We start from the raw sequence: 26240 nt of genomic DNA, 5'->3' as shown, positions 1-26240 counted from the left end.
TTAAAGAGTTAAAGGCTGATTTGTAACTCATATATACAGAATTTGATAAAAAAAATTTAACAGTACACTACACTGCCTATGCATCATGTAAATACTAAAACCAGTTCACCTCAATATTTAATTTCCTTCATCTGTATTGATCTGATAAACAGGAAAAGTGTAGTATTTTATCAAATGAGACTTAATTTCAACCAGTAGAGAATGTGAAACGCTTAATTGAAAGAAGTTCATTAGCCAAGTGTTATAAATACATAATACTTGCATTATAAATACAAGTTCAATCTGTACTTCAATGCACATCTGGTGTGCATTATAAAAAACAGAGGAAGAAAGAGGTGGCGATAGAGGTGTAAAAGACAGAAAGGGAAAGAACAGAGGAGCAGGGAAGACAGCATATGATTAATGAATCACAGTGCTACCCTAATATTCTCTGTTCATCACAATTACATAATTGTGTCTCTAGTGGTGTCTCCTAACCAGCCTTGGGCTCCCAGTCGGCCCAAAGGTTATCTTAAGAACGGGTGAGGTGGTGATGACAGGACTGGGGGTTGGCATCCTCTTTCACATCAAAACATACCTGCAGATGAGACAGAGAGATTGCATGTTTAAGCATGGTGTTTATTTTATTTTATTCTAACACTGTCAGTCAACAATCATCTGGAGGTGAAATGCAAAACGGACCTTGGATCATTAACTCTGGGACTACTAAATCTCTATTTCAATGTATAGCATCTCTTTAATAATACTTCCTGTTGACCCGACCAAGTGACATCTCAACTCTGATCATGCTGTGCCTTCTGTGTTGCGAGTTCAGATGCGGGGAGGGTTCACAGACACAGCTGATATCACCTAGAAGATTTAGGGAGAAGGGGAGAGAGGGATGAAGTGAAGGAGAAATACTTAGTGAGAAAATAAGGTAGTTAAAAGAGACAGTGTTCAACAGGAATCTGTGTGTGAGGCCTCACCTGGTGTCCACACTAAGTGGCTGCAGAGTACTTTATGCTGAAAACCATGCAGACACACAAGGACAAACAATATAGCATAGTTATAGAAATAAGGAAGTGTCTTACTATTCTCCATGGTTGGTTCTCTTACCTATTCTTTGAAGGTGGAAGGAGCCAGTTATACACCTGAGCCTGCTTTCTGCTCAACACAATCCATCAGCCTGCTTACTGCTCAACACAATCCATCAATCAGATTGATACATGAGTGTGTAGGTGTGGGTTACAGGGTGTCTAATTGTTCTACATTTTTACAATATGGGTGACTTAAAATACCCTGTTTTTGTTTTGACATTACACCCTTACCTAAACAGCACCCACACCTGAGAAGTAGAAATCAAAGGGAGAGGCACTGAGAATTGAATAACCGCAGTTGACGTCGCTAAGTAAATGGAAGAATACTCTTATTGTAATGTGGATGGCTCTTAAGAGTCTTTGGTTGTGCATAGTGTAGTCTATGGTGTTGCCAGGGAACAGCACCCTCATCGAAGAAGTAGGAGGTGAAGATCTCCCGCACACAGATTGCCTCTTGCTGCGTTGTTGAACCCCATCCTTGAAACATCCTGCAGAGCACCAGACTTCTCCTCTGGCACACGGCGGCGAGCTGCAGATCCCCTCCTGGTCCTCGTGTCCATTCTCATGAAGTTATGCAGGACACAGTTAGCCTTCACACGCCTGAATTCCTCCAGGAGGCAGTCCCAGATGGCCCTGGTCACCCAACCTTGCAGTGCCCTACACCTTACCTGTAGGCAATCGTTTTTGAAAAAAAATCTCCAGTTACAAGATGTGGATTACTAAAGTATAATATCCCTTATAACAAATCATGATAACGTTGGATTAAATAGGTGCATGTGTAGCATGTGACAATAACAGGATCACATCAAGGATAGCATCACAAATGAATTCATAAATACCACTTGAAGCTTGATGAGGAGTTGATCATTTGTAGCAGCAAAACGTGCACCCCTTTTGAGTCCCCAGGACCAGGACTTAGAACCACTGCCCTTCACTGGGACCTCTTCATCTCTAGACAGGCTTTCATAGCTCTCTTTATCTGAGGACAGAAAACCTCACAAGAAACAGACTTAATTACACTCAAATTACACTGCACTGAATATTATGTTACTATTATCTCCGTCCTCACTTCTAGGGACTGGAACTACACAAGTACCTGCACTATCCAGAATAGCTTAACTTAATCTCTCACTTTGAGTTGGCGCTGCTATCCTTTCACCCACCTCCATGGTTGTTTAGCTAGCTTACCGACAAATGCATTTGGAGTGTTTTTTACAGTGATGAATACATCAAGATAGCTAGCTAATATGAAGTTAGCTAGCTAAGTGAATTAAATATCACCAACTACCTATCTATACAGTATGTAAAGTTGGCTAGCTACTGGTTAGCTCATTTAGCAGCTTATTTGAGTTAGCCTGCACTGTAGCTAGTTAATAATACATCGGGTTTTTTACATTTTCTTAATGTATTTAACGTTACTTACTTGAATAGGTTCTCCCATCCATGTGGACAATTGGAAACAGGGCAGCAAAGTGTGTTCATCACCAGAGCGTTTTAGAGCATATTACTATTGAACTATTTAGGCATTTAATAACCAGACCTTCATACATACTTCATATGCTGAATTCTTGACGCTCAATCAAAAAGGCGTTAACGTTATATGCTGCCAGCACGCCCACAAGCGTATCACAATGGGCGGCCTAAGCGGCACGGGGCAATTTACCGCTTGCTAGTGAACATGCCCGTCAAAGCTGGGTTCCATCACTGGATGTAAAAATGTGAAGCATCCGCTTGAAGTGCCCACTGGCCGGCAGTGGGAGAAGATGAAACAAGATGGATTTTGGCCGAGATTCTGCAAATTCTCATCTGTGAAACATTTGATTTCAATACAGTTTGATGTTCCCAAATGTAAAATATGTTATGAACAGAGTGCACTACGTTTTGTAGACTTCGTGTTAAAGTCGCGTTGTTTAGGAGTGCAATGGCAAATTGAGTTTATGCCCACGCGCACTTCGCAGAGTAGGCGTTCCCGAACAGAAATATGCAGATGTATGCTAGCACGCGCCAATAGGATCTCGCTAGCTCGTGCTTGGCTCTGCCCACCTCCTTGCTTGTTTTTCCCACTTTGATGACAGGCTGTGGTCTATCTTGGTTTAGTTGTAAAAAAAAAATTGGTAATGGGCTCCTGAAACCGGAACTAGCAAGATGTCAGCCCCCACGAATCGGCGTATTCGAGAGTGAGTAGATTACGTTGAAAACAACGGTCAGCCATCTTGGAGGCTGTCTCGAGTTCGTATTATAGTCAAATATTAAGATATACTGACAAGAAACACGTTTCTCTGCCCTATGGGAGTCGTTGTCCATAAAGCATCACGGCGGGCTGTCTAGCTCCCGCCTAACCTTTCTTTGGATTGGTGGTACATCTCATTATTGTAACCCATTTTTGAATATTCAATGAGGGTTGTTGAAGTCAACCGCCTGTATTCAATAGAGAGACGCTACGCTACTTGCCTCATGACATGAATATGCATAGCCATCTCGAGAAAACTCTGATATAACGTTTTTTTGTCTAAAAGTTGCCAGGATGTCACGTGTGTCCTAAATATATATGTACTCTGTAACAACTTAGGCATTATGAAACGTATATTAGATCTAATATACATCACGTAGCAAATAAGCAATTTATCTTTTTATTGGCCAAATTCGACACTCATTGACCTCCATACAAAAACTCCTTGCTTGGTGGGCGAAACAACGAAAAAACGACACCTGCTGTAGGGAGACAGATTTTCCGCTGAGTTTGGGACTCAATTCAATTCAATTGACTTTATTGACATGGCAAGTTCATTATTACTCACTCTTCCCCTCTGTTATAGCTCAATCACAGATAGAACATTGAGCCAGATATTTCACTGGATATATAAATGTGAAGCATCCGGTTGGAGTTTCCACTCACTACCAAATATGGTGACGAGAGGAAGCCCAGTGGCCGGCAGTGAGAGAAACTGGAGCGAGATGGGTTTTGGCCGACATTCTGCAAATGTTCTCATCAATGAAACATTTGATCTCCATACAGATTTGTGCATCCAAAACTAGAATATGTAACAAACAGAGTGGACTGCGTTTTGTAGACTACCCCTTGCAAAATAGTCCCAAAATGGTGTTGTTTAGAAGGAGTGCACGGATGAATTGAGTTATTGCCACACCACACACACACACACACACACACACACACACACACACACACACACACAGTAGGCGTTCCCAAACGAAAATGTGCAAATAACTGCTAGAACGCGCCAATGGGATATCACTAGCTCGTGCTTGGCTCTGCCCTCCTTGATCGTTTTGCTCCCGTTGTGAACGACAGGCTCTGGTCTATCTTGGGTTAGTTAAACAAATCTTTGGCTCAATGGACGGAAGGCGAGGCAAGATCAGGTGGGACCATTATTGCCAATGAGAGTACAGATACGCGTGTCAACAACAGGCAGAGCGATTTCCACTACCTACCACAGCCACAAACACAACATTGGCTATATTGTAAAAATTCATGAAAACCAACATTTGGTTTTGGTCTCAATTTAAGGTTAGGTTAGCTGTGTGGTTAGGGTTAAAATCACATTTTATGAAAATAAATGGTAAAACTGGGCGGAGTTCAGGACTTTGTGGCTGTGGTAACTAGCGACGACCAGGCTAGTTATAAAGTTCGATATAAATCGTTTTTTCTAAAAGTTGATGGGGATGTCACGTGTCGTACTTATAATCAGTACTCTTAACCTAATCATTCCAAAACGTCTATTCGAACAAATAAGCCATTCAAGTGTGACACTGTCATTGCCCTCCATACAAAAACTCAGAAAAAGTGAAAATAAAATGATCCCTGTCGCTTCCTCTCTGGTTAAGCACCTTCATGGGTCTCTGCTCACTCCATTGCCACCTTGCTCTGTTTTCTTTTGTGATGTATGAGTCCTTTTGTAATTCGCAGAAAAGTACCATGACTCATGGTAAGTGCTTGTAATGCATCAGTCCAGTAGTCTACTTGCAAGTCAGTTTCTGTTCTCCTGCCAAATCCTAATTAGTAATTAATAAAACGTGTAATTAGTAGTAGTTTATTTTTATTATTACATGTAGGCAGTACTTGGCAGCTAAATGCTGAATTGCAGTTCATAGCACATCCCAGGGACCACGCTCACATGTGAAGAGGTTGACAGCCTAAAAAGGCCCTGTTAAAAAAGGAAGACGGGGGTGGTTATAGAAACATGATGGTAGGCTGAGGACTGGAGGCAGTCCTTGTGGTATCAGCTGCAATGTAGAGACTAATCAAGGGTAATGCACACCACCGCATAAATCCAGGGGATTGAGCGTCCTTGGCAGGCAAGTGAACTGGGCCTAAGCAGATAGCAAAAAGTCCCCCCCATGCTAAGCTAACAGCTGCTTCCCCTTATCACTGTAGGCATAAGTGAGACCCATCTCTCAAATCAGTGAGAGGTAAACTCAACTCATCACAGCACAGTGACTGGAGCTTTACTTATTATATGCTCTGCTCTCCTGTTCTGGATTCTCACTGGATCAAAGCATAAGAATCACAGTACTGTAAAATACAAACTAGGGCATCAGTGTGTGTAAGTGTAACCACCCAGACAACCTTTGGATCCTAAACATTTTTAGATCAGTCTTTCATTATATGATGGAGGATTAAATAACACGCTTGTCCCTCTAAGGCTGTGGTGTAAAGCACTTAAGTAAAAATATTTTAAAGTACTACTAAAGTATATATTTTTTGTACAGTATCTGTACTTTACTATTTTTGACAACTTTTACTTCACTACATTCCCAAAGAAAATAATGTACTTTTTACACAATACATTTTCCCTGACACCCAAAAGTACTTGTTACATTTTGAATGCTAAGCAAGACAGGAAAATGGTCCAATTTACGCACTTATCAAGAGAACATCCTTGGTCATCCCTATTACCTGATCTGGCGGATTCACTAAACACAAATGCTTCGTTTGTAAATTATGTCTGAGTGTTGGCGCCCGCCCCTGGCTATCCGTAAATTTAAAACACATGAAGAGCGTGCCGCCGGGTTTGCTTAATATAAGGAATTAGAAAATATTTATACTTTTACTTTTGATACTTAAGTACATTTGATCAATTATGTTTACTTTTGATACTGAAGTATATTTAAAACCAAATACTTTTACTCAAGTAGTATTTTACTGGGTGAATTTCAACTTTTACTTGAGTCATTTACTATTAAAGTATCTTTACTTTTACTCAAGTATGACAATTGGGTACTTTTTCCACTACTGCTCTAAGGCTTGTCCTTCAGGTAACCACGATAAATGGATTTCAAGTTTTAGGGAATGTACAAAATGAGGGCAAATAAAACTGTTTAATAGTACATGTAAATCAGTCATTTTACACAGGAATCTGATAGCAGGGTGTAATGGTGTCAGTTTGTGTGATGATAAATCTGTTTAATAGTGTCGCACCACTAGGACAAATAAAATCATCCCTGACTAACACTGTAAAAGAACTGGCAAGGGCACTGCCTTACCGCTTGCTTCCCAGAGGAAGACTAGGAGACTAAAATAGCTCTGAAATGGCATTGCTATAATCATGCCACCTCTCCCTATAAATATGCCCCGTTGTTTTCACTGTTGACTCAGTGGGGTAAGCCATCGCACAGTGGTGGTTAGGAAGATTGGTGCCTGCCTGCTCAAGTGTCCCCCGGGCCTCTATTTACCGGTGAAAGCTTAGCTGAGGTCTCACTTAAAGGACCTGTTGAAATTGTTCCACATGTGCCCCTCATACCAGGTTTAGACCCAGAGTTCCCCATGTTGTTACCTATTTTAACCAAGCTCTTGGGGGGGGTCTTATGTAAGATGTCATGCTTTCTTCGTCTGGTGGTTCTCTGTCTTATTACAGCCTCGAGTCATCTTGGGTATGACACTACAAGCTTGATATATGTGTATTTGGGGAGTTTCTCCCATTCTTCTCTGCAGAGCCTCTCAAACTCTGTCAGGTTGGATGAGGAGCGTTGCTGCACAGCTATTTTCAGGTCTCTCCAGAGATGTTCGATCAAGTTCAAATCCGGGCTCTGGCCGGGCCACTCAAGGACATTCAGAGACTGATCCTGAAGCCACTCCTGCGTTGTCTTGTCTGTGTGCTTAGGATCGTTGTCCTGTTGGAAGGTGAACCGTCACGCCAGTCTGAGGTCTTGAGCGCTCTGGAGCAGGTTATCAAGTATCGCTCTGTACTTTGCTCCGTTCATCTTTTCCTCGATCCTGACTAGTTTCCCAGTCTCTGCCACTGAAAAACGTCCTCATAGCATGCTGCTGCCACCACCATGCTTCACCGTAGGGACGGTGCCAGGTTTCCTCCAGAAGTGACGATTGGAATTCAGGCCAAAGAGTTCAATTTTGGTTTCTTCCGACCAGAGAATCTTGTTTCTCATGGGCTGAGAGTCATTTAAGTGCCTTTTGGCAAACTCCAAGCGGGCTGGTCATGTGCCTTTTACTGGGGAGTAGCTTCTGTCTGGCCACTCTACCATAAAAGCCTGATTGGTGGAGTGCTGCAGAGATGGTTGTCCTTCTGGAAGGTTCTCCCATCTCCACAGAGGAACTCTGTGACCATCGGGTTCTTGGTCTCCTCCCTGACCAGGGCCCTCCCCCGATTGCTCAGATTGGCCGGCTCTAGTAAGAGTCTTGGTGGTTCCAAACTTCCATTTAAGAATGATGGAGGCCACTGTGTTCTTGGTGACTTTCAATGCTGCAGAAATTTTTGTGCACCTTTCCCCAGATCTGTGCCTCGACACAATCCTGTCTCGGAGCTCTACGGACAATTCCTTCGACCTCATGGCTTGGTTTTTGCTCTGACTTGTACTGTCAACTGTGGGACCTTGTATAGACTTTCCAAATCATGACCAATGAATTGAATTTACCACAGGTGGACTCCAATCAAGTTGTAGAAACATCTCAAGGATGATCAATGGAAACAGGATGCACCTGAGCTCAATTTCGAGTCTCATAGCAAAGGGTCTCAATACTTATGTAAATAAGTTATATTTTATTTGTAATACAATAGCAAAAATTTCAAAAAACACGTTTTCGCTTTGTCATTATGGGGTATTGTGTGTAGATTGCTGAATTTAAAAAAATATTTAATACATTTTAGAATAAGGCTGTAACTTAGCAAAACGTGGAAAAAGTCAAGGGATCTGAATACTTTGCCATCTTTCACGCTGGAGACTAATTTCTCACACCGGCCACTACTAATGGAAAATCTCAACAATTTACCAGATAAGTAAAGAGCTCCCATACGAGAGGTAAAGGGATTTTTATTTGCTTATGCATGGCATGTGGACCTGGCTGCTATAAGACTTTGCACTGGTCTCAGTCAAGGTGTGCCATCGTCCTTTAACCTGTTTTATGGGCATTGTGCTGACTAAAACACCTGCAGGGAGACACTGGAGTGATCCCTTATGTAGGACACCTTTTCAGTGGAGCATTATTCAGGGTTATTTTAAGAAGTAGGCTGAGAGTAAAAAGCCAAAAAGGCCAGAAATTAGGAATGGTACTATAATCTGAGTAGACCAGTGAGGAAAACAGTTCTACAAAATGTGAGGTTCCATAGTCCTTTAAGGTATACCATTTTATTTTTAATGTTTTTTAAACAACCACCGTATGGAAAAATGTGACCTATTGCATGGCTATAAAACTATTTATCCACTGAAACAATGCAATTGTTTCCTGCGGCCTCCGAGCATGCGCTGACCAACTGGCCAGTGTCTTTACTGACATTTTCAACCTGTCCCTGACTGAGTCTGTAATAAACATGTTTCAAGCAGACCACCATAGTCCCTGTGCCCAAGATCACTAAGGTAACCTGCCTAAATGACTACCGACCAATAGCTCTCACGTCTGTAGCCATGAAGAGTTTTGAAAAGCCGGTCATGGCTCACAACACCATTATTCCAGAAACCCTAGACCCACTGCAATTTGCATACCACCCCAAGAAATCCACAGATGATGCAATCTCTATTGCACTCCACACTGCCCTTTCCAACCTGGACAAAAGGAACACCTATGTGAGAATGCTATTCATTTACGACAGCTCAACGTTCATCACCATAGTTCCCTCGAAGCTCATCACTAAGCTAAGGACCCTGGGACTAAACACCTCCCTCTGCAACTGGATCCTGGACTTCCTGATGGGCCGCCCCCAGGTACTAAGGGTAGGTAACTACACATCCGCCACGCTGATCCTCAACACAGGGGCCCTTCAGGGGTATGTGCTCAGTCCCCTCCTGTACTCCCGTTCACCCATAACTGCATTACCAAGCACAACACCATCATTAAGTTTGCTGATGACACATTTACATTACATTTTAGTCATTTAGCAGACGCTCTTATCCAGAGGGACTTACAAATTGGTGCATTCACCTTATGATATCCAATGGAACAACCACTTTACAATAGTACATCTAAATATTTTAGGGGTGGGGGGGGTTAGAAGGATTACTTTGTCCTATCCCAGGTATTCCTTAAAGAGGTGGGGTTTCAGGTGTCTCCGGAAGGTGGTGATTGACTCCGCTGTCCTGGCGTCGTGAGGGAGCTTGTTCCACCATAGGGGTAGGCCTGATCACCGACAACGATGAGATAGCCTATAGGGAGGTGGTCAGAAACCTGGTTGTGTGGTGCCAGGATAACAACCTCTCCCTCAACAAAGCCTATTCCCCCTCAGGAGACTGAAAAGATTTGGCATGGGTCCGCAGATCCTCAAAAAGTCATACAGCTGCACCATCGAGAGCATCCTGACTGGTTGCATCGCTGCCTGGTATGGCAACTGCTCAGCCTCCAACCGTAAGGTGCTACAGAGGGTAGTGAGTACGGCCCAGTACATCACCGGGGCAAAGCTTACTGCCATCCAGATCTCGTACAACGCTGTGTACTACTCCCTTCACAGAACAGCGTAAACTTGCTCTAACCAAAATAGAAAGAGGAGTGGGAGGCCCCGGTGCACAACTGAGTAAGAGGACAGGTACATTAAAAGGCCAGCATCCCGGAGTCACCTCTTCACTGTTGACTTTGAGACTTGTGTTTTGCGGGTACTATTTAATGAAGCTGCCAGTTGAGGACTTGTGAGACGTCTGTTTCTCAAACTAGACACTCTAATGTACTTGTCCTCTTGCTCAGTTGTGCACCAGGGCCTCCCACTCTTTCTATTCTGGTAAGGGCCAGTTTGCGCTGTTCTGTGAAGGGAGTAGTACACAGAGCTGTATGAGATCTTCAGTTTCTTGGCATTTCTCGCATGGAATAGCCTTCATTTCTCAGAACAAGAATAGACTGACAAGTTTCAGAAGAAATATATTTGTTTCTGGCCATTTTGAGCCTGTAATCAAACCCACAAATGCTAGTGCTCCAGATACTCAACTAGTCTAAATAAGGCCAGTTTTATTGCTTATTTAATAAGGACAGCAGTTTTCAGCTGTGCTAAGATAATTGCAAAAGGTTTTTCTAATGATCAATTAGCCTTTTAAAATGATAAACTTGGATTAGCTAACACAATGTGCCATTGGAACACAGGAGTGATGGTTGCTGATAATGGGCCTCTGTACCATATTCTCTGTAGATATTCCATAAAAAATTTGCCGTTTCCAGCTACAATAGTCATTTTCAACATTAACAATGTCTACACTGTATTTCTGATCAATTTGATGTTATTTTAGTGGACAATTTTTAGGGCTTTTCTTTAAAAAACGAGGACATTTCGAAGTGACCCATAACCTTTGAACGGTTCTGTACATATTACCTCAACTAACCAGTGACCCCGCACATTGACTCTGTACTGGTACCCTGTATATAGCCTCGCTATTGTTATTTTACTGCTGCTCTTTAATTATTTGTAACTTATTTTTTACTTAACCAACAATGCCCTTAAGAAAAATAAGTGTTAAGGGCTTGTAAGTAAGCATTTCACTGTAAGGTCTACAACAGTTGTATTCAGCGCATGTGACAAATACAATTTGATTTACTTCCATACTTGACAGACTACAGCTACTGCAAGTATAAACATGTGCAATCAACCAATGTAGAAAACAACCTTGTTTCAGTTTTAAATTAGCACTTGAGAACATTCCAGAGAAGAGTTAGGCTACTGTTCAGCAGAGTTGAGAAATGTTGAAGAGATCAAACATATGACAAAGAACCCCAAGTTGACACTTAACCCATGTTTTACACAAATAAGATAGACAAGTGGAACAGTGAGAAAACCAATAATATAACCAACCATGGCCAGCTACACAGGCCTACTGTGGTCATAGAGTATCACCCTACTTGCTACATACATTACTCACCATGACTCATCAAAAGAACAGAAAAGTAACTGTGCAACATTTTTAACTGCTGGGATTTTTTTTTTTTGTGTCTGTAGGGAAGTCACTACAAAAGTTTCATCCTGTTGCATAGCTATCTGGGGCTGAATCATAACACTGGGGCAATGAGGACAAGTGCAATATGGGTTTATTGTCAAATCGGTTGTTAAAATATTAACTTGATATGTCACTTTGTTATATGAAGTCTTAAAGTCTGTTGTAATAAAGTGCAGAATTAAAGCAAGTTCCCTGGTGGAACTGTACTTTTGTATGGTTCGGTCCTTAGCGAAATGTATTTCTAAAAATATGAAAAGCCCTTTAAACCACACAAATGAAGCTAATGTGCAAGGTTATTTCACAAAGCTCAGCCCCACTGTACAAGGCCTCCCCTCTTTGCAATTAGAATACAATTGGACAAATATAAAGGTTCCACGTTTGGGTTAGTCAGAGCTCTGAAGAGTTTATACGATAATTGATATGCCGTACAAAGCTCAGATGTCAATGAATTTCCTGTAAACTCAAACTACATGCACGGCCATACTAGTATCCAACGAACCGATGTCTATTGTTTTTGTGCTCAGCTCACCATAGAACAAATTCAGGTTCAAAGATCAATAACATGAAGGGTTGCATACACTCCTACTCAAAACCTACACACAATTACCTTTTACAGTTAACACATGAAACCACGCAACACTACCAATTGAACAGCATTCAGCAATTGTCACATCCCTCTTTGCTTAGTGTAACAAATGATGGCAACAAAGGAACAGGCAGTCACCACATATAATGCTAACACAGAACAGTGGCATATCATAGCCTGTGCATAGGAGGAATAAAGCACTTATGGTATTTGCAAACATTACCACTTCATAAAGCTTCATGGTTTTGATAGAGAAATGAGTTGATTCCATTACACTCAACTACGCCGATACAAAACCATGACAACATAACCACTGAATGAGAGCATAAAGAATGTATGATTAAAGTTAAGAGTCTTGGCAACATAGTAATGGAAAAAAGTCCCAGCATTCCACCATCTTTGCATAGATAGAAAGAAACAAAGAGATGGGGGCATGGAGAAATCTCTCAATGATATCTTAATAAATAGCATGGAAAATGTAGACATTAGTAAGCTAAAACTATTGTGCATGCGCATATTTAAAAAAATCCCCATCTGTTTGCCACAGAGCTATAAAGGGGGGCTGCACTTCCTGATTTGGCCTATTTTTTCAGCCATGTACATTGGGTCATTTGTTGATGGTTGATGGTCCCTAACTAGCCCCATAGAAATATCTAATATCAAACCAAATTGGCCATGGGAATTACTATGGTTGCGTGCAGCTCTGCTTCAAATTGATGATTAGATGGGTGCTGTGGGCTGTGGGAAGGATTGAAATAAACCCAACCCAAAAAATGTTAGGGTACTCCTCATTCCGTGACATACCATTTTTTCCTATCATCGCGCAAATCTCAGTTTTGGGACGAGACAGACTATGACCAAAATTATCCTATTTACACTTTGTAGTCAACTTTGACACTAAAATAAATGTTTGACTCATATCGATGCCACATAGGCTGTTTTCAAAACAAGAAGTTGCTTTTTAGGGGCAGTTGCTTTTTAATTCTGTCTTCGAAGGGGGGAAAAGGAAAGTTCACACAATGTTCATCATGGACTTCAATACAATCAAAAAGAGAGCACATGGGGCGAGGAGAATGGTGGCACACACATCTTTAATAGTCATTATCTGTGGAGAAGCACAAAGGCCTCCAACTTCTCTGGGATGTTGCCTCTGTAGCAGAGGCTGTGCTTGATGATAGCCCGTGCAGCCAGACACTGCAGGGTGGTGTGGTTGATGGGCTGGATCAGGTTCTTGGCCATCTCCTTCTCGTCCAGCAGGTCGCAGGCCGTCTGCTTCAGGGAGTTGGTGCTGTCAAAGTGCGTGCCGCAGGCGATCAGCAGGTTCATGATGTCCGGGTGATTGTTGGAGGCGGCCACATGCAGGGGGCTGTTGTTGTCCTCGTCGCGGCAGTTGACGTCCGCCCCACACTCCAGTAGGATAGAGGTGACCTGGAAAGAGGGGAACTTACAGACAGGATAGCGGCCCACGCAGGTGGTGTTCCTGTCCACGGCCAGGTGGAGCGGGCTGTAGCCATTCTTCCCGCAGGGCTGCAGCTTGAGGAACCTGTAGATGGTCTCCTTCTTGAAGTGGTCCTGCTCCACGGTACAGGGAACCTTCTCCAGCAGGCAGATGAGATGCAGGATAATGGAGAGGGCCTTGCTGAGCTGAGCCGGGTCAGGCTGAGTTTGTTTCACCGCACGTTCAATCTCCAGCACACTCTTACTGAGGATGCCCATGAGGTCGTTGAAGGAGACCGAGGTGCCCAGAAGGCCTTTAGCACGGTCCTGGAGCATGAAGGAGAAGAGCTCAGCGAAGGACAGCAGGCTGCTGGCTGTCATGGGGCTGAGGGGGTCCAAGTTGCTCTGCTGCATGTCAAGGGCATACTTCCAAAGGTTAATGCAGCGCTCAAAATTCCCAGAGTCAGCGTATACAGCTCCCCTGTAGCGGATGTAGTAAGAGGTGTCAGGGTGGGAGGGACCTAGGATGCGCTCTCTAATGAGCAGGGCCTGCATCCTCATCTCATCTGGGTCTGAGATCAGGGTGTCTAGCTCCTCCCCATTACTTACTTCCCTGGCATAGTCATAGGCCATGATCAACTGCTTTGGCTCTGCTTTGTTAAGAACATGTTTGCTGTCACTGTATCTCAGATCCATGGCTCTCTTCCAGTACTTTAATGCCCCAAGAAGATCCCGCTTTTTGTCCACAAAAGTAGCACCAAGCAGTTCGAGGGCGTTTATCCTCTCCATGTGGTTTGTTTGCTGGTGTTGTGTCAGATAGTCAACAATGTTAGTGTGGCCAGTCACACTAGCAGACAGCAGTGGGGTCATTCCATAACCATCCCTCTCCATGGTGGCTCCATATTTTAGCAGCGTCTTCATTATCTCCAAGCTGCCAGATTCAGCACAGTCATGTAATGCTGTGTTACCTGTGAAGAAAGAAATACTAATACATGTTTTGCAAACTGGAAACCATTTCTGCAGACATTCTAGCAATAAATAAATATTCAAATTCATTGAAAGTAGATGTTTAAGTGAAGAGACAAAAAGGTTACATTTGCTACATTTCATGACTAAATATGTTTGTCAAATAACTTGGTAAGCAAATGTCTTCCCACATGCTTGCCTGTAACCCTTTCCCTCTAGGAGTAGACCAGGGTGATGTAAGCAATGTGCCAATCTAAGCACCTGTCAAGGGGGTAAAATTCTCATGGATTGGGACAGATCTTGTGAGTGGGCTATTGCAAGGCTTACATTTAGAACAGGCCTGGGTGGTATCACATCCCCTAATTGGTTTAAACACAAAATTACTCCAGCTTGTTAGTTGACCTGATTAGATGTCCAAATGGAGGATTTACCTCAAGACTGTCTGAAAAACATATACAGGTTTGGCAAATTGATCTGCATTTAACAGCAAATTACTGAATGTTTCATCATTTTGGTTTTGATCTGTCATGACATAATAACAGAGCAATGCACCTGCCAGGTACTAGGCCTTATCTCATTGCTCAGGTAGGCCCAGGGATATATAATACAGGAAAATAAACGTTTGAATGTGTGACCTCACCTTTAATACTTTTCCTGTTAACATCAGCGTCTTTTTCCAATAGATACTGGGCAATTTCCTTGTGTCCTTTGTAACACGAGATCATGAGGCATGTGTGACCATGTCTGTTTGCTACTTCCAGGTCTGCCTTGTGCTCTACCAGGTATTTTACAATGTCCAGATGCCCATCGAAGCAGGCTGCTCTCAGGGGGGTGGAATTGGTGAGTGTTGTACTGTTCACAGAGGCACCGTGGCCAAGTAAAGATTGCACTACTTTCAGGTGTCCTGCTGCTGAGGCAGCCCATAGAGGGGGGGCACCTTCGATAGTCTCTCCATCAAAATTCACTGACCCCCCAACCTCAACGGGTGCGCAGCAACACTCCAAAAGATATTCCACTAAATCCAGGTGTCCGTATCTTGCAGCCATAAGCAAAGAGGTCGCACCGTTTGTTTTCTCTGCCATTAATTTGGTAACCTCTAGGCCAGTTTTGTTCTCCAAAAGTTTCTGAAGCAACCGTAGCTTGCCATCTCTGGCTGCATTGAACACCGCCGTTTGTAAATCCATTTATGCAGCTTTGTTCACGGACAGTTGATTAAGACACGAGCGTCTTGATAAAAGTATGTGGCAGGTGTTGAGCAGAAGCCTTTGTTTGTGGCACTCGATACTATGTGACTAGCTAACTACGTATTGCTAAATTAGCCAAATGGGAGGCAGAAATCCGCCAGCTAGCGATTGAAAAAGGTATTTGTTAACATTGACATGTTCTGCTTTCCCCTCTTCTCAATTGAAAGTTTGTTAGCGACGGAAATATAGCTAACTTAATAAAATTGCGTGGGTAGCTAGCTACGGCACTGTTCAACCAAATACCATGGGTGTAATCATAACGCAAAATCTGTCGCGAACCCGATAACTCCCGACGGAAAACGATAGTTTACTGGGCACATTCAGGTAGGTCCCGCCCTGTTTCGTTGTTAAACGGTAAACAGTTTGCGTAATGAATACATCCCATGAGTGTAATCATTAGCAAAACTTAACGTTTTGCAACTACAACGAGTTTCTATTGGACAAATGCAGATAGATCCCTCCCTGTTTCGTCCCGTTTGCATCCGTCTGAGAAACGTTTTGCAAAAGAATCGGCGTAATGAATACGCCCCAGCTAGGCGTGTACAGTCTACGCTGCCCGACGTCCTTTTCAGTTTCAAACTGTATTTTTTTTGGATTAGCCTTAATTCTGCATGTCATTTTCCGACAGAACCGTGTGTAAATCGACGTATATCTAGATGTTTTATCCAGTTTAAATATCAAGAAATAGGGTGAGGTCAGAGAACATCCGCCCCGCTTGGTATTTAATGTACAGTTACGCTAGCTAGCCAACATTGTCCAACAGCGGAAGTCGAGATGCGTTCTTTTTTCTTCGGTGATTAGCTTGTAGTGTTGTAAATTTTGCCCTCCCGTTAAATCTATACCAGAGGAAATAACACAAGAAAAAGCTAGTATGGATATTTTTCTATATTGTTATTGGCGGGGGGCGGCCACACTGGTTAGATCATCCCGACTCAATGGGGGCGATTCGATTATGCTGGGGTGTGGGACACGTGATATGAACGGGCAAAAACGGAGAGGGAGGAGCACTATTTCAAATCGAAAAGCAATCAGCGCCGCTCGGTCATGTTGTCAACAATTAGGCAGCGTAGTGCATCGTTCCGAAACATGCATATATTTCCCATAAAATATTGTAACGACCCTTGGTTTATAAGCGCGGATATCGACCCTGCCGCGGGAGCATGCATTTTGCGGCACAGTCGATAGCACGCTGGACTTCGGGCTAGAAGGTCGGGGGTTCGAGACCTGCTCCATTACATTATGTTTGCATTTTCAAGCTACTTTTCATTGTGAAGGTATATTAAACGTTTTTATCAAAATAAATCACTTTTGTATGTGAAAACTCAGAATCGTACTCATTACTCCAAGTGCTTGGTTACGTCACCTTTGTTTTGAGCAGACCTCGTCGTTTGGCTTTGAACGGGGCGCCTGTGGCTCACGCCCGGAGGCAGCCCGGTTCCAAACGTAAACAACTGTCATCCAGTGCACAACACGCCTTCCCGGACAGATGAATCGAGTCCCCTCATTACCCAGAGTACACTGCTGTCAATTCGAAAACAATGCGTTTTTTATTTATTTCCTATTTATTGAAAAGGAAACCGTCCAATCACAGAGCTGATATTCGCTTATGCGCTTGTATTCGCGTGCGCAATAGCAGTTAAAGGCAAATACCCGACTCCCATCATTTTAGGAGGTTGAGCAAGATGTTATTATATATATTTTTTGGTTTGTTGTGAATAAATTTGGCATCTGCGCATAAAACTGTATTAAACGAATAATAACATATTTGCGAGTCTTTACAGGCAGATGGCGATTGCATTGCATATACACTGCTCAAAAAAATAAAGGGAACACTTAAACAACACAATGTAACTCCAAGTCAATCACACTTCTGTGAAATCAAACTGTCCACTTAGGAAGCAACACTGATTGACAATAAATTTCACATGCTGTTGTGCAAATGGAATAGACAACAGGTGGAAATTATAGACAATTAGCAAGACACCCCCAATAAAGGAGTGGTTCTGCAGGTGGTGACCATAGACCACTTCTCAGTTCCTATGCTTCCTGGCTGATGTTTTGGTCACTTTTGAATGCTGGCGGTGCTTTCACTCTAGTGGTAGCATGAGATGGAGTCTACAACCCACACAAGTGGCTCAGGTAGTGCAGCTCATCCAGGATGGCACATCAATGCGAGCGGTGGCAAGAAGGTTTGCTGTGTCTGTCAGCGTAGTGTCCAGAGCATGGAGGCGCTACCAGGAGACAGGCCAGTACATCAGGAGACGTGGAGGAGGCCGTAGGAGGGCAACAACCCAGCAGCAGGACCGCTACCTCCGCCTTTGTGCAAGGAGGAGCAGGAGGAGCACTGCCAGAGCCCTGCAAAATGACCTCCAGCAGGCCACAAATGTGCATGGGTCTGCTCAAACGGTCAGAAACAGACTCCATGAGGGTGGTATGAAGGCCCGACGTCCACAGGTGGGGGTTGTGCTTACAGCCCAACACCGTGCAGGACGTTTGGCATTTGCCAGAGAACACCAAGATTGGCAAATTCGCCACTGGAGCCCTGTGCTCTTCACAGATGAAAGCAGGTTCACACTGAGCACATGTGACAGAGTCTGGAGACGCCGTGGAGAACGTTCTGCTGCCTGCAACATCCTCCAGCATGACCGGTTTGGCGGTGGGTCAGTCATGGTGTGGGGTGGCATTTCTTTGGGGGGCCGCACAGCCCTCCATGTGCTCGCCAGAGGTAGCCTGACTGCCATTAGGTACCGAGATGAGATCCTCAGACCCCTTGTGAGACCATATGCTGGTGCGGTTGGCCCTGGGTTCCTCCTAATGCAAGACAATGCTAGACCTCATGTGGCTGGAGTGTGTCAGCAGTTCCTGCAAGAGGAAGGCATTGATGCTATGGACTGGCCCGCCCGTTCCCCAGACCTGAATCCAATTGAGCACATCTGGGACATCATGTCTCGCTCCATCCACCAACGCCACGTTGCACCACAGACTGTCCAGGAGTTGGCGGATGCTTTAGTCCAGGTCTGGGAGGAGATCCCTCAGGAGACCATCCGCCACCTCATCAGGAGCATGCCCAGGCGTTGTAGGGAGGTCATACAGGCACGTGGAGGCCACACACACTACTGAGCCTCATTTTGACTTGTTTTAAGGACATTACATCAAAGTTGGATCAGCCTGTAGTGTGGTTTTCCACTTTCATTTTTTGTGACTGCAACTCCAGACCTCCATGGGTTGATAAATTGGATTTCCATTGATTATTTTTGTGTGATTTTGTTGTCAGCACATTCAACTATGTAAAGAAAAAAGTATTTAATAAGATTATTTCTTTCATTCAGATCTAGGATGTGTTGAAGTGTTCCCTTTATTTTTTTGAGCAGTATATTTTGTTGGCTACTAACCACCTGGAGGTTGAGTGAACAATGTACAGAGTGAACAATATGATCAATTATTTGATCAACAAGCACCAAGTGTATATAGAATCAAGATTAATTTCAGAAAAAAGTTTAATGCTTTATGCAGTTCTTGAAAACATCACTTGACAATGTAATCATAAACTGTTTCATTACATATTTTTCTTGACACATTTCTCGGTGTTGTATACAACCGCACCTTTGATGTTCACAAGTGTACATGGCCCACAAGCTGCGTCCTTTGTAAATAACAAAATGAAATACTTGTTGATCATTAGCAACCTGAGCAGTGAGTGGATTTTAATGTGTCAGCTATTCCTGATGATACTGATATATAATATTCTGCATCACAATATAGAGGTAATTGTCAAAATAATGGAAACACTTGAGCAAATGAGGGATACAAAGTATATTGAAAGCAGGCACTTCCACACTGGTGTGGTTCTTGAGTTAATTAAGCAATTAACATCCCATCATGCTTAGGGTCATCTTAAAAAAATGCTGGGCAGGCCATTATTTTGTCCCACAATGCACCCATCCACAGGGTACTGAACGGTTTGATGAGAATGAAAACCACGTGCCATAGCCGTCTGTCACCCAATTGAACACTTGTGGGAGATTCTAGAGCGGCATCTGAGGAAGCATTCCCACCATCAACAAAACACTAAATGATGGAATTTCTCATGGAAGAATGGTGTCGCATCCCTCCAATAAGGTTCCAGACACTTGTAAAATCTGTGCCAAGGTGCATTAAAGCTGTTCTAGCTTGTGCTGGCCCAATGCTCTATTAAGACACTTTATGTTGTTTCCTTTATATTGGCAGTTACCTGTAAATGCTATCTATTTATGTGGCTCAGTTTATTAATTTATTGAATATTGAAGGTCTGACAATGGGTTTACCAGAATGTTTATTAAGCTATGCAAATAAGGAAACAATTCCTTGGACTGCCAACAAGCTGATGACTGTGCAGAAACAATCATGAACAGTATGCAAACAAAATATGACCACACACATGCCTAATATGAAATAAATTAAATAATTGTGCTTACACCAGCTTCATATTCATGTTTTAACCATATAAACCAACAACAAAGCACCAGTTACAATAAAGAGATGGTTAAACTCCTAGTCAAGGTCTATCCACCCAAAACACGACCTCTGCTTGCCACAAGCCTGTTAAGTGGACTCACATTAAAAGCAAACCAATTGTTTACAACAGACAGAGTACTTTTGATATCACAACTTGAATCTAACAACCACGTTTGAATTGTCATTACTAAGGAAGTGAGAACTGTGCTCAAATTAAATTCTGCAACTACGACTTAATGTATCAAGTAGGTGTCAAATTAGAACTGCAAGACAGGCTACCAGTTTGTTCACATTATTCTGGTAAACAGTGTTGTAAAAAACAATAACAATATGCACCCACATGATAAATACGTTGTTGCATTTCCAACATTATTTGCTAGATTTTATTTAGATAATCCAGTGGGTGTTTAAAAGTAACTTCAAAGCCTGAACGTACCTTAAATTCTAATTTTATGAATGGCATCTATAAAAAACATTCTGCCATGAACTGTTGTTGGTGGCGTTGGATCTGAAGTCCCTTGTGGAGGTGACCGGGATGAGATGCTGTGGGATGTTAGGATCCAACACGCGTGGTGGTGGTCTTCCTGTCAGAAAAGAAGCTTCTCAGCAAGATCACCTGGCTGATGCTGACTACCAGCAAAATGAAGGCCTCCCCAATGGACCAGAAAGCCACTCTTGTGTTGAGGTCCTCGGCTCGGCTGCGTCCCTGACCCTCCCGCAGACGGAAATGTGTCTGATAGTCAATGACCGATTTCAGGGCCTCATGAATGGACACGCAGGCAGACTCCATCTGAAACAGGTATTTTCAGGCTTAAAAAAGGCATACAAGATCCCTGTATGGTTTGACATGCAAGCACTGCAAATAACCAGAAATCTATGCCTATGCACACAGTTCTTTCCATTATGTTTTTGCCAAATGGGGCAAACTGAAATCCAATAGCATTTTATTCTGTTGTAGAGAATTAACAGATTGTTTTGATTGAACTGCCATATTGAATATTGCACAGAAAAACACCTCTCAGCAATAGTCATCAACAACAGACCTACCTGGGTTAAAGCAGTGACCCTGTTCTCATTGGGGAAAAGTGGGGGATCCTCTCCAACTTGGAAATCGAAGTAGACGGTCTTATGCGTGAAGGTGGAAAACTCATTGCTGAAGCAGAACTTATGTGTTCCGTTCTTGGCAGCTGTGAATGTAAAGCTGTCATACTGCTTCTTCATTTCTTTGTAAAGAACAGTACCATCTGCATCCTCTAGATGACAGTCAACATCGTAATGCCCGCCAGTGACAACCTGGAGAGAAAATATTTTGTTTTAAATACAGCCTAGCAATTTAGCTGTAGTTATTCCCATAACTCCATGTCATAATGTGAGGGCCTCAATCAACTTACCTGGAACTCAAGTGTACACTTGGTGCCAATGGTAATATCTTCATAGAAACACTGTTTTGCGTTATCTGGAAGCTCAAACGTAAGCTCGGAGCCAAACGTCCATCCACAGAGCAGGTGGGCCCAAAGAACCTGCACCAACACTCTGATGGTACCATGATAGCTGTACATCTTCGCTGGTGGAAGAGTGGTAATCTGATATTGCTGTGAACCTGCAAACCAATACTATTTCTAGATAACATCAAACAAATACCTAAATAGGAAAAACGTATACATTGACATGTGAACTAACAACATATGACTGAAATGGAATGGTCTACAAACCAAACGCGGAATTCACAATTGACTAGCTTGATACGCTAATTTAGCTAGCTAGCTGACACGGCCGATTCACTTGCAATCTGTTTTTATTAGAATTTGAGTTGGCAAGATTAACTAGGTTTACAATGAACAATTACAATAATTTATTGTACACACATTTTAAGTCATCGTTGAATAGCATGCTATTTTAGTTCAATATTGTGGTTAATTCAAGCTACTCACTTTAAATCCCTCATCCGGATGAAAGTAGCTGCTATGAGACGTAGCATCAACGAATCACCCCATTGGCTAACATGAAATGGGCCCGCCTCCGTTCTTCTACCATTGGTCAGAATTATCAGAGGAAGCGCTATAACAGGAGGTGTGTTCAGTTCGCTTGAACGTTTTCTACCTTGTGAAACGGTTTGTACTGTACGACACGTTTCCGCAATACGTTCTTGAACAGGATTTGACGTACTTTGCTGGGTGTGGCTTGAAGCAATGAGTGACATTTAAAGGGCAGTTGCCACACTGACAGCGTTGCCCAATCCCTCCCCGTTTTGCAACTGCTCGTTCGTTACAGCACCGTTTCTGTTTAATAAAACGTTCCAGAACGTGAACAATTACGGAACGCAGCCAGGGTCATGGCTAGAAGCTTTTGTCAAATTAACGTCCATTTGTTTTTGCGCTTTAGCTAACCTAACCTTAACATAATTATCCTAACCTGCTGGGGAAGTTCTAACCTGCTATGAAAAGTCAAATCTGACGTTAATTTGACAAAAGCTGTAGCACTTCTAGCAATGACCCTCCCACAGAGATGATATTAACCAGGAGGAAATTTAGATTTTTGTCTCTGGTCTCCAGTCTTGTTACTGTTAAATTTGTCAATGTTTGTCAGATTTTTGTAACCCCCACCACACTATCATTTGAATAAACCATGTGATCCCTTGTGGTGTCACTTACCATAGGCCTACATAAGGCCCAAAGGGAATTTGACTAACAACTGATACCAGGGTCAGATTATTCTTCCAATCTATTTACAGCTACATACCTCAGCTACTAAACACATACGTTGACCACACATTCATAGCAACAGGAAGTAGGGGTTTTGATGGTGCTGCAGCACCCCCTGAAAAATCAGTATAAAAAAAATATTCACCAAAGTAGTGGACTGGCCCTTTACCAGTCCTGTACTAGCAGACAGATATAGCCATCTGTAGCTCTGGCCAACATTTGTTGGTTGTAAAAAAAAAAAGCCGTCCCTGTTAACAGGACTGGCCCTGTCAATCACCCTTCACAACTCTGTTCATCCAAACAATCAGGGTGCTTGGACACACTCCAGGGCTCAGCCACACACCTCAAGTTAGAGAGCATGTTCACCTCAGTCCCAGCTCCACGAGGGGGCAAAAGGGGGCTTAGCCCTTCATTTGAAACTTGTGCCCCCTCAGTTTTAGTTTCATGTCCCTATATATAAATAGCAAAAAAGTTCAAATGATTGAGTGACAGGTTGGTGTGAAATTTTTATCTCTGCTGCGCTGCATCAGCACAATGGTGGACAGTACAGTATAGTAGGAGGGCTATGGAAAGCCCCAGTGGCAGTTAGGTATTTTTATTTTAACTAGGCAAGTCAGTTAAGAACAAATATTTATTTTACAATGACAGCCTACCCCGGCGACGCTGGGCCAATTGTGCGCCGTCCTATGGGACTTCCGATCACGGCCGGTTGTAATACAGCCTGGGATCGAACCAGGGTCTGTAGGGACACTTCAAGAAGTGAGATGCAGTGCCTTAGAAGGTATGACTCTGTTGGGTTTCCATAAATGTGGGAAAAAACTCTTCTCATCTTTGGTAGGCTAAGTGAATAATGTGATACGCCTCTGCCTGTAATATTATATCGTTATTTATAAGGGCAGGGTCAAGTTTACAGTTGAAGCTGCTTCACTCAACTCTGCCTGACACCCCATCACTATAGAGTTTAGTTAGCGTAGCTCAGTTATCAAACGCGTTGGTGTTATTAGCCTTCACCCATTTAGCTAGCACGAACCAGCTAAGCTGCCACGATGGGTATCAGAAATTGGCTTTGCCAAAGTACCCAAACAAAGTCTAAGGAGAAGGGGACACCTGGCTACTGTGTCAGTGGTTGTTAAAAGTTGTGACAGCATTGTAAAGTTCCTCTCTGACATCGAATGCACGCGTTCGTACAACACAGAAGTAGAGTCACTCGAGGCTACAGGGCTGCTGAAGGCGGTGACGGACCCCAACTTTGTTTACAGCCACCATGGTGCAAAGAATCCTCAGTCTTCTCGATCCTCCAAACAAATGACTCCAGGCAAAAGCAACCGATCTTTACACTGGAGTCAAAGTGGTCCGCATTGTGTTGGAGTGCATTGAGAAGCTGAGGCACAGTGCAGTGGCACCACCAACTCCAAGCAAACTACAACGTTATCTAAGTAAAATCTCCAGCAATACGTGGTGGACAGTACAGTAGGCCAGCAGGACAGAGGAGAAGAGACTGTGTAAAAGACTGTTCTTCAGCACGTTTGATGCTGTCATTGGTGAATTGTCAGAACACAACAGTCAATTGGTGGGGGCCCTGTGTGCCCCTTGACCCAGAGAGCCATGACTTTCTAGATGTGAAAAAGGTGAAACCAGTGCTGGATCTAAGCAAACAGATTTGGTGGAAGCTGAGTTTAGTGTTGCTTGCCAGTTTGTGCAGACTGAAATCGCCAGCTCCAATGAGGACAAATGGACCTCTCTCCGCTATGCCGACCATGCTTACGGCACCGAAACATGTATTGACTTTTGGGGCGTCCACAGCTACATGCGAGAACTCATTTTCCACTTTGACAAACGTGTTCAGTCAGCACAGAAGAAGCATGCTCAACTAATCTGCTAAATGACTTAAATGTAAATGCAATCCAATTGGCATTTGAGGGAAATCTGGAACTCAGGAAGTTCCACAGAGCATCAAGGAGGCTGCAACTCTTCTGAAAAGGTAAGAAACAATCTAGCTGGTTGGTTTTCCTCTAAATCTTGGTGCTATAGCCAGTGGCGTCATTTCAAAACCTAGGGTATGGAATGGCCAAATAACTTCTCAAGCCAGCCTATGTTTAAAACGGCTTTGCTTTAGTGTGTAGGTGCTGATAGAGTGCAATGGAGATTTCACGCCAACCTGTCACTTCTTGGTCAAAAGCAGTCAATGGTCTCAGCATTTGAACTTTTATGTTTATTGTGGTATAGTGTGATATAAGCAGAATTCAAAATAATTACAATGCAAGAACCCAAATGACACCCCTGGGTATAGCGACATGTCGGTATGTTTCATCATAGAAATAGATACCATCTATTATGGTTTTCTTGGAAGCCTATTAGTTTTTGTGGTTATAAATGGAACTGTACGTATTCAAAACGTGCTTATGGTAGGCTGGCATTGCTTAATTAATTATGTAGGTTGAATATGATCCACAGAAGGCCTACTTTTTTGGCAACACAGCTGTGCTGTCATTCGCCTTTTCTTTAATGTATTTGTTTACTGTTAATGTAACTAGCCTAAATATAGATTGTGTCACCGATAAAAACATTTGCTTACTAGGCCAACGTGGTACTGGTGTTCCGTGCTGTTCGCATTCATTCATTTGCAGTAGGTTCGGTATTGTAAGCCTATTCTAAGTCTATTCTAAGCTAAACTGCTAGTTAGTCCTTTTGTTTCCATGCATGAATAACTAGGCTACTACTTTCAGCATTTAGTTTGCATGATTTTAGTAAGACAGCAGTGTGTACAGTACAGGAGGTTGGTAATTAAGCAATGCCAGCCTACCATAACCTGTTAGGGCTAGGGGGCAGTATTTACACGGCCGGATAAAAAACGTACCCGATTTAATCTGGTTATTACTACTGCCCAGAAACTAGAATATGCATATAATTATTGGCTTTGGATAGAAAACACCCTAAAGTTTCTAAAACTGTTTGAATGGTGTCTGTGAGTATAACAGAACTCATGGCAGGCAAAAACCTGAGAAGATTTCATGCAGGAAGTGGCCTGTCTGACAAGGTGTCGTTCTTCTTGTCTCTGTTTATTGAAGAGTGAGGATCTTAGCTGTCCCGTGACACTTCCTACGGCTGCCATAGGCTCTCAGAAGGTGGCAAAATGCTGAATCGTGGCTTTGCAGGCTCTGGCTGAAAAAAAGTAGCGCGTTTGGGTAGTGGCTGGTTACAGTACTGTGAGACTCAGGCTCGTGCCCGCGTCGACCGAAAGCTTTGTTTTCTTTCCTCTGTTTAGCTAAATGGACATTCCCGGTCGGAATATTATCGCTTTTTTACGAGAAAAATGGCATAAAAATGGATTTTAAACAGCGGTTGACATGCTTCGAAG

The 26240-nt window shown here is 43.0% G+C and overlaps 2 protein-coding genes and 1 long non-coding RNA gene across 7 annotated transcripts; all 3 read right to left on the bottom strand.

The window, feature by feature from the left end:
* Window positions 1-55: 55 nt before the first annotated feature.
* Window positions 56-3390, bottom strand: LOC106580178 (uncharacterized). The gene is made up of 3 exons (XR_001322829.2): window positions 2500-3390; window positions 1916-2070; window positions 56-1744 (listed from the first exon to the last, which is right to left on the bottom strand). It is a non-coding gene; the product is annotated as an uncharacterized lncRNA (long non-coding RNA).
* An 8137-nt stretch (window positions 3391-11527) lies between these two features.
* On the bottom strand, window positions 11528-17013 carry LOC106580179 (protein fem-1 homolog C). Its single transcript, XM_014160949.2, has 2 exons — window positions 15083-17013; window positions 11528-14444 (listed from the first exon to the last, which is right to left on the bottom strand). The coding sequence occupies exons 1-2, from the start codon at window positions 15624-15626 to the stop codon at window positions 13141-13143; spliced, it is 1848 nt and encodes a 615-aa protein (XP_014016424.1). The 5' UTR covers window positions 15627-17013; the 3' UTR covers window positions 11528-13140.
* A 2968-nt stretch (window positions 17014-19981) lies between these two features.
* LOC106580180 (transmembrane emp24 domain-containing protein 7) lies at window positions 19982-22312 on the bottom strand. 5 transcript variants are annotated; one of them, XM_014160950.2, is made up of 4 exons: window positions 22112-22312; window positions 21572-21780; window positions 21228-21473; window positions 19982-20970 (listed from the first exon to the last, which is right to left on the bottom strand). In XM_014160950.2, exons 2-4 carry the CDS (start codon window positions 21737-21739, stop codon window positions 20734-20736), a joined length of 651 nt encoding a protein of 216 aa, XP_014016425.1. In that variant the 5' UTR covers window positions 21740-21780; window positions 22112-22312; the 3' UTR covers window positions 19982-20733. The 5 variants fall into 5 exon arrangements, with proteins under 5 accessions (XP_014016425.1, XP_014016428.1, XP_014016429.1 ...); XM_014160953.2 differs by having other exon boundaries at window positions 21572-21744; window positions 22112-22284; XM_014160954.2 differs by having other exon boundaries at window positions 21572-21739; window positions 22112-22283.
* Between the last annotated feature and the right edge of the window lie 3928 nt (window positions 22313-26240).

This window comes from Salmo salar, chromosome ssa20 (assembly GCF_905237065.1).
Source record: "Salmo salar chromosome ssa20, Ssal_v3.1, whole genome shotgun sequence".
Taxonomy (NCBI): domain Eukaryota; kingdom Metazoa; phylum Chordata; class Actinopteri; order Salmoniformes; family Salmonidae; genus Salmo; species Salmo salar.
The sequence above is the reverse complement of the archived record's forward strand: the minus strand, read 5'-3'. Positions and strand labels throughout refer to the sequence as shown.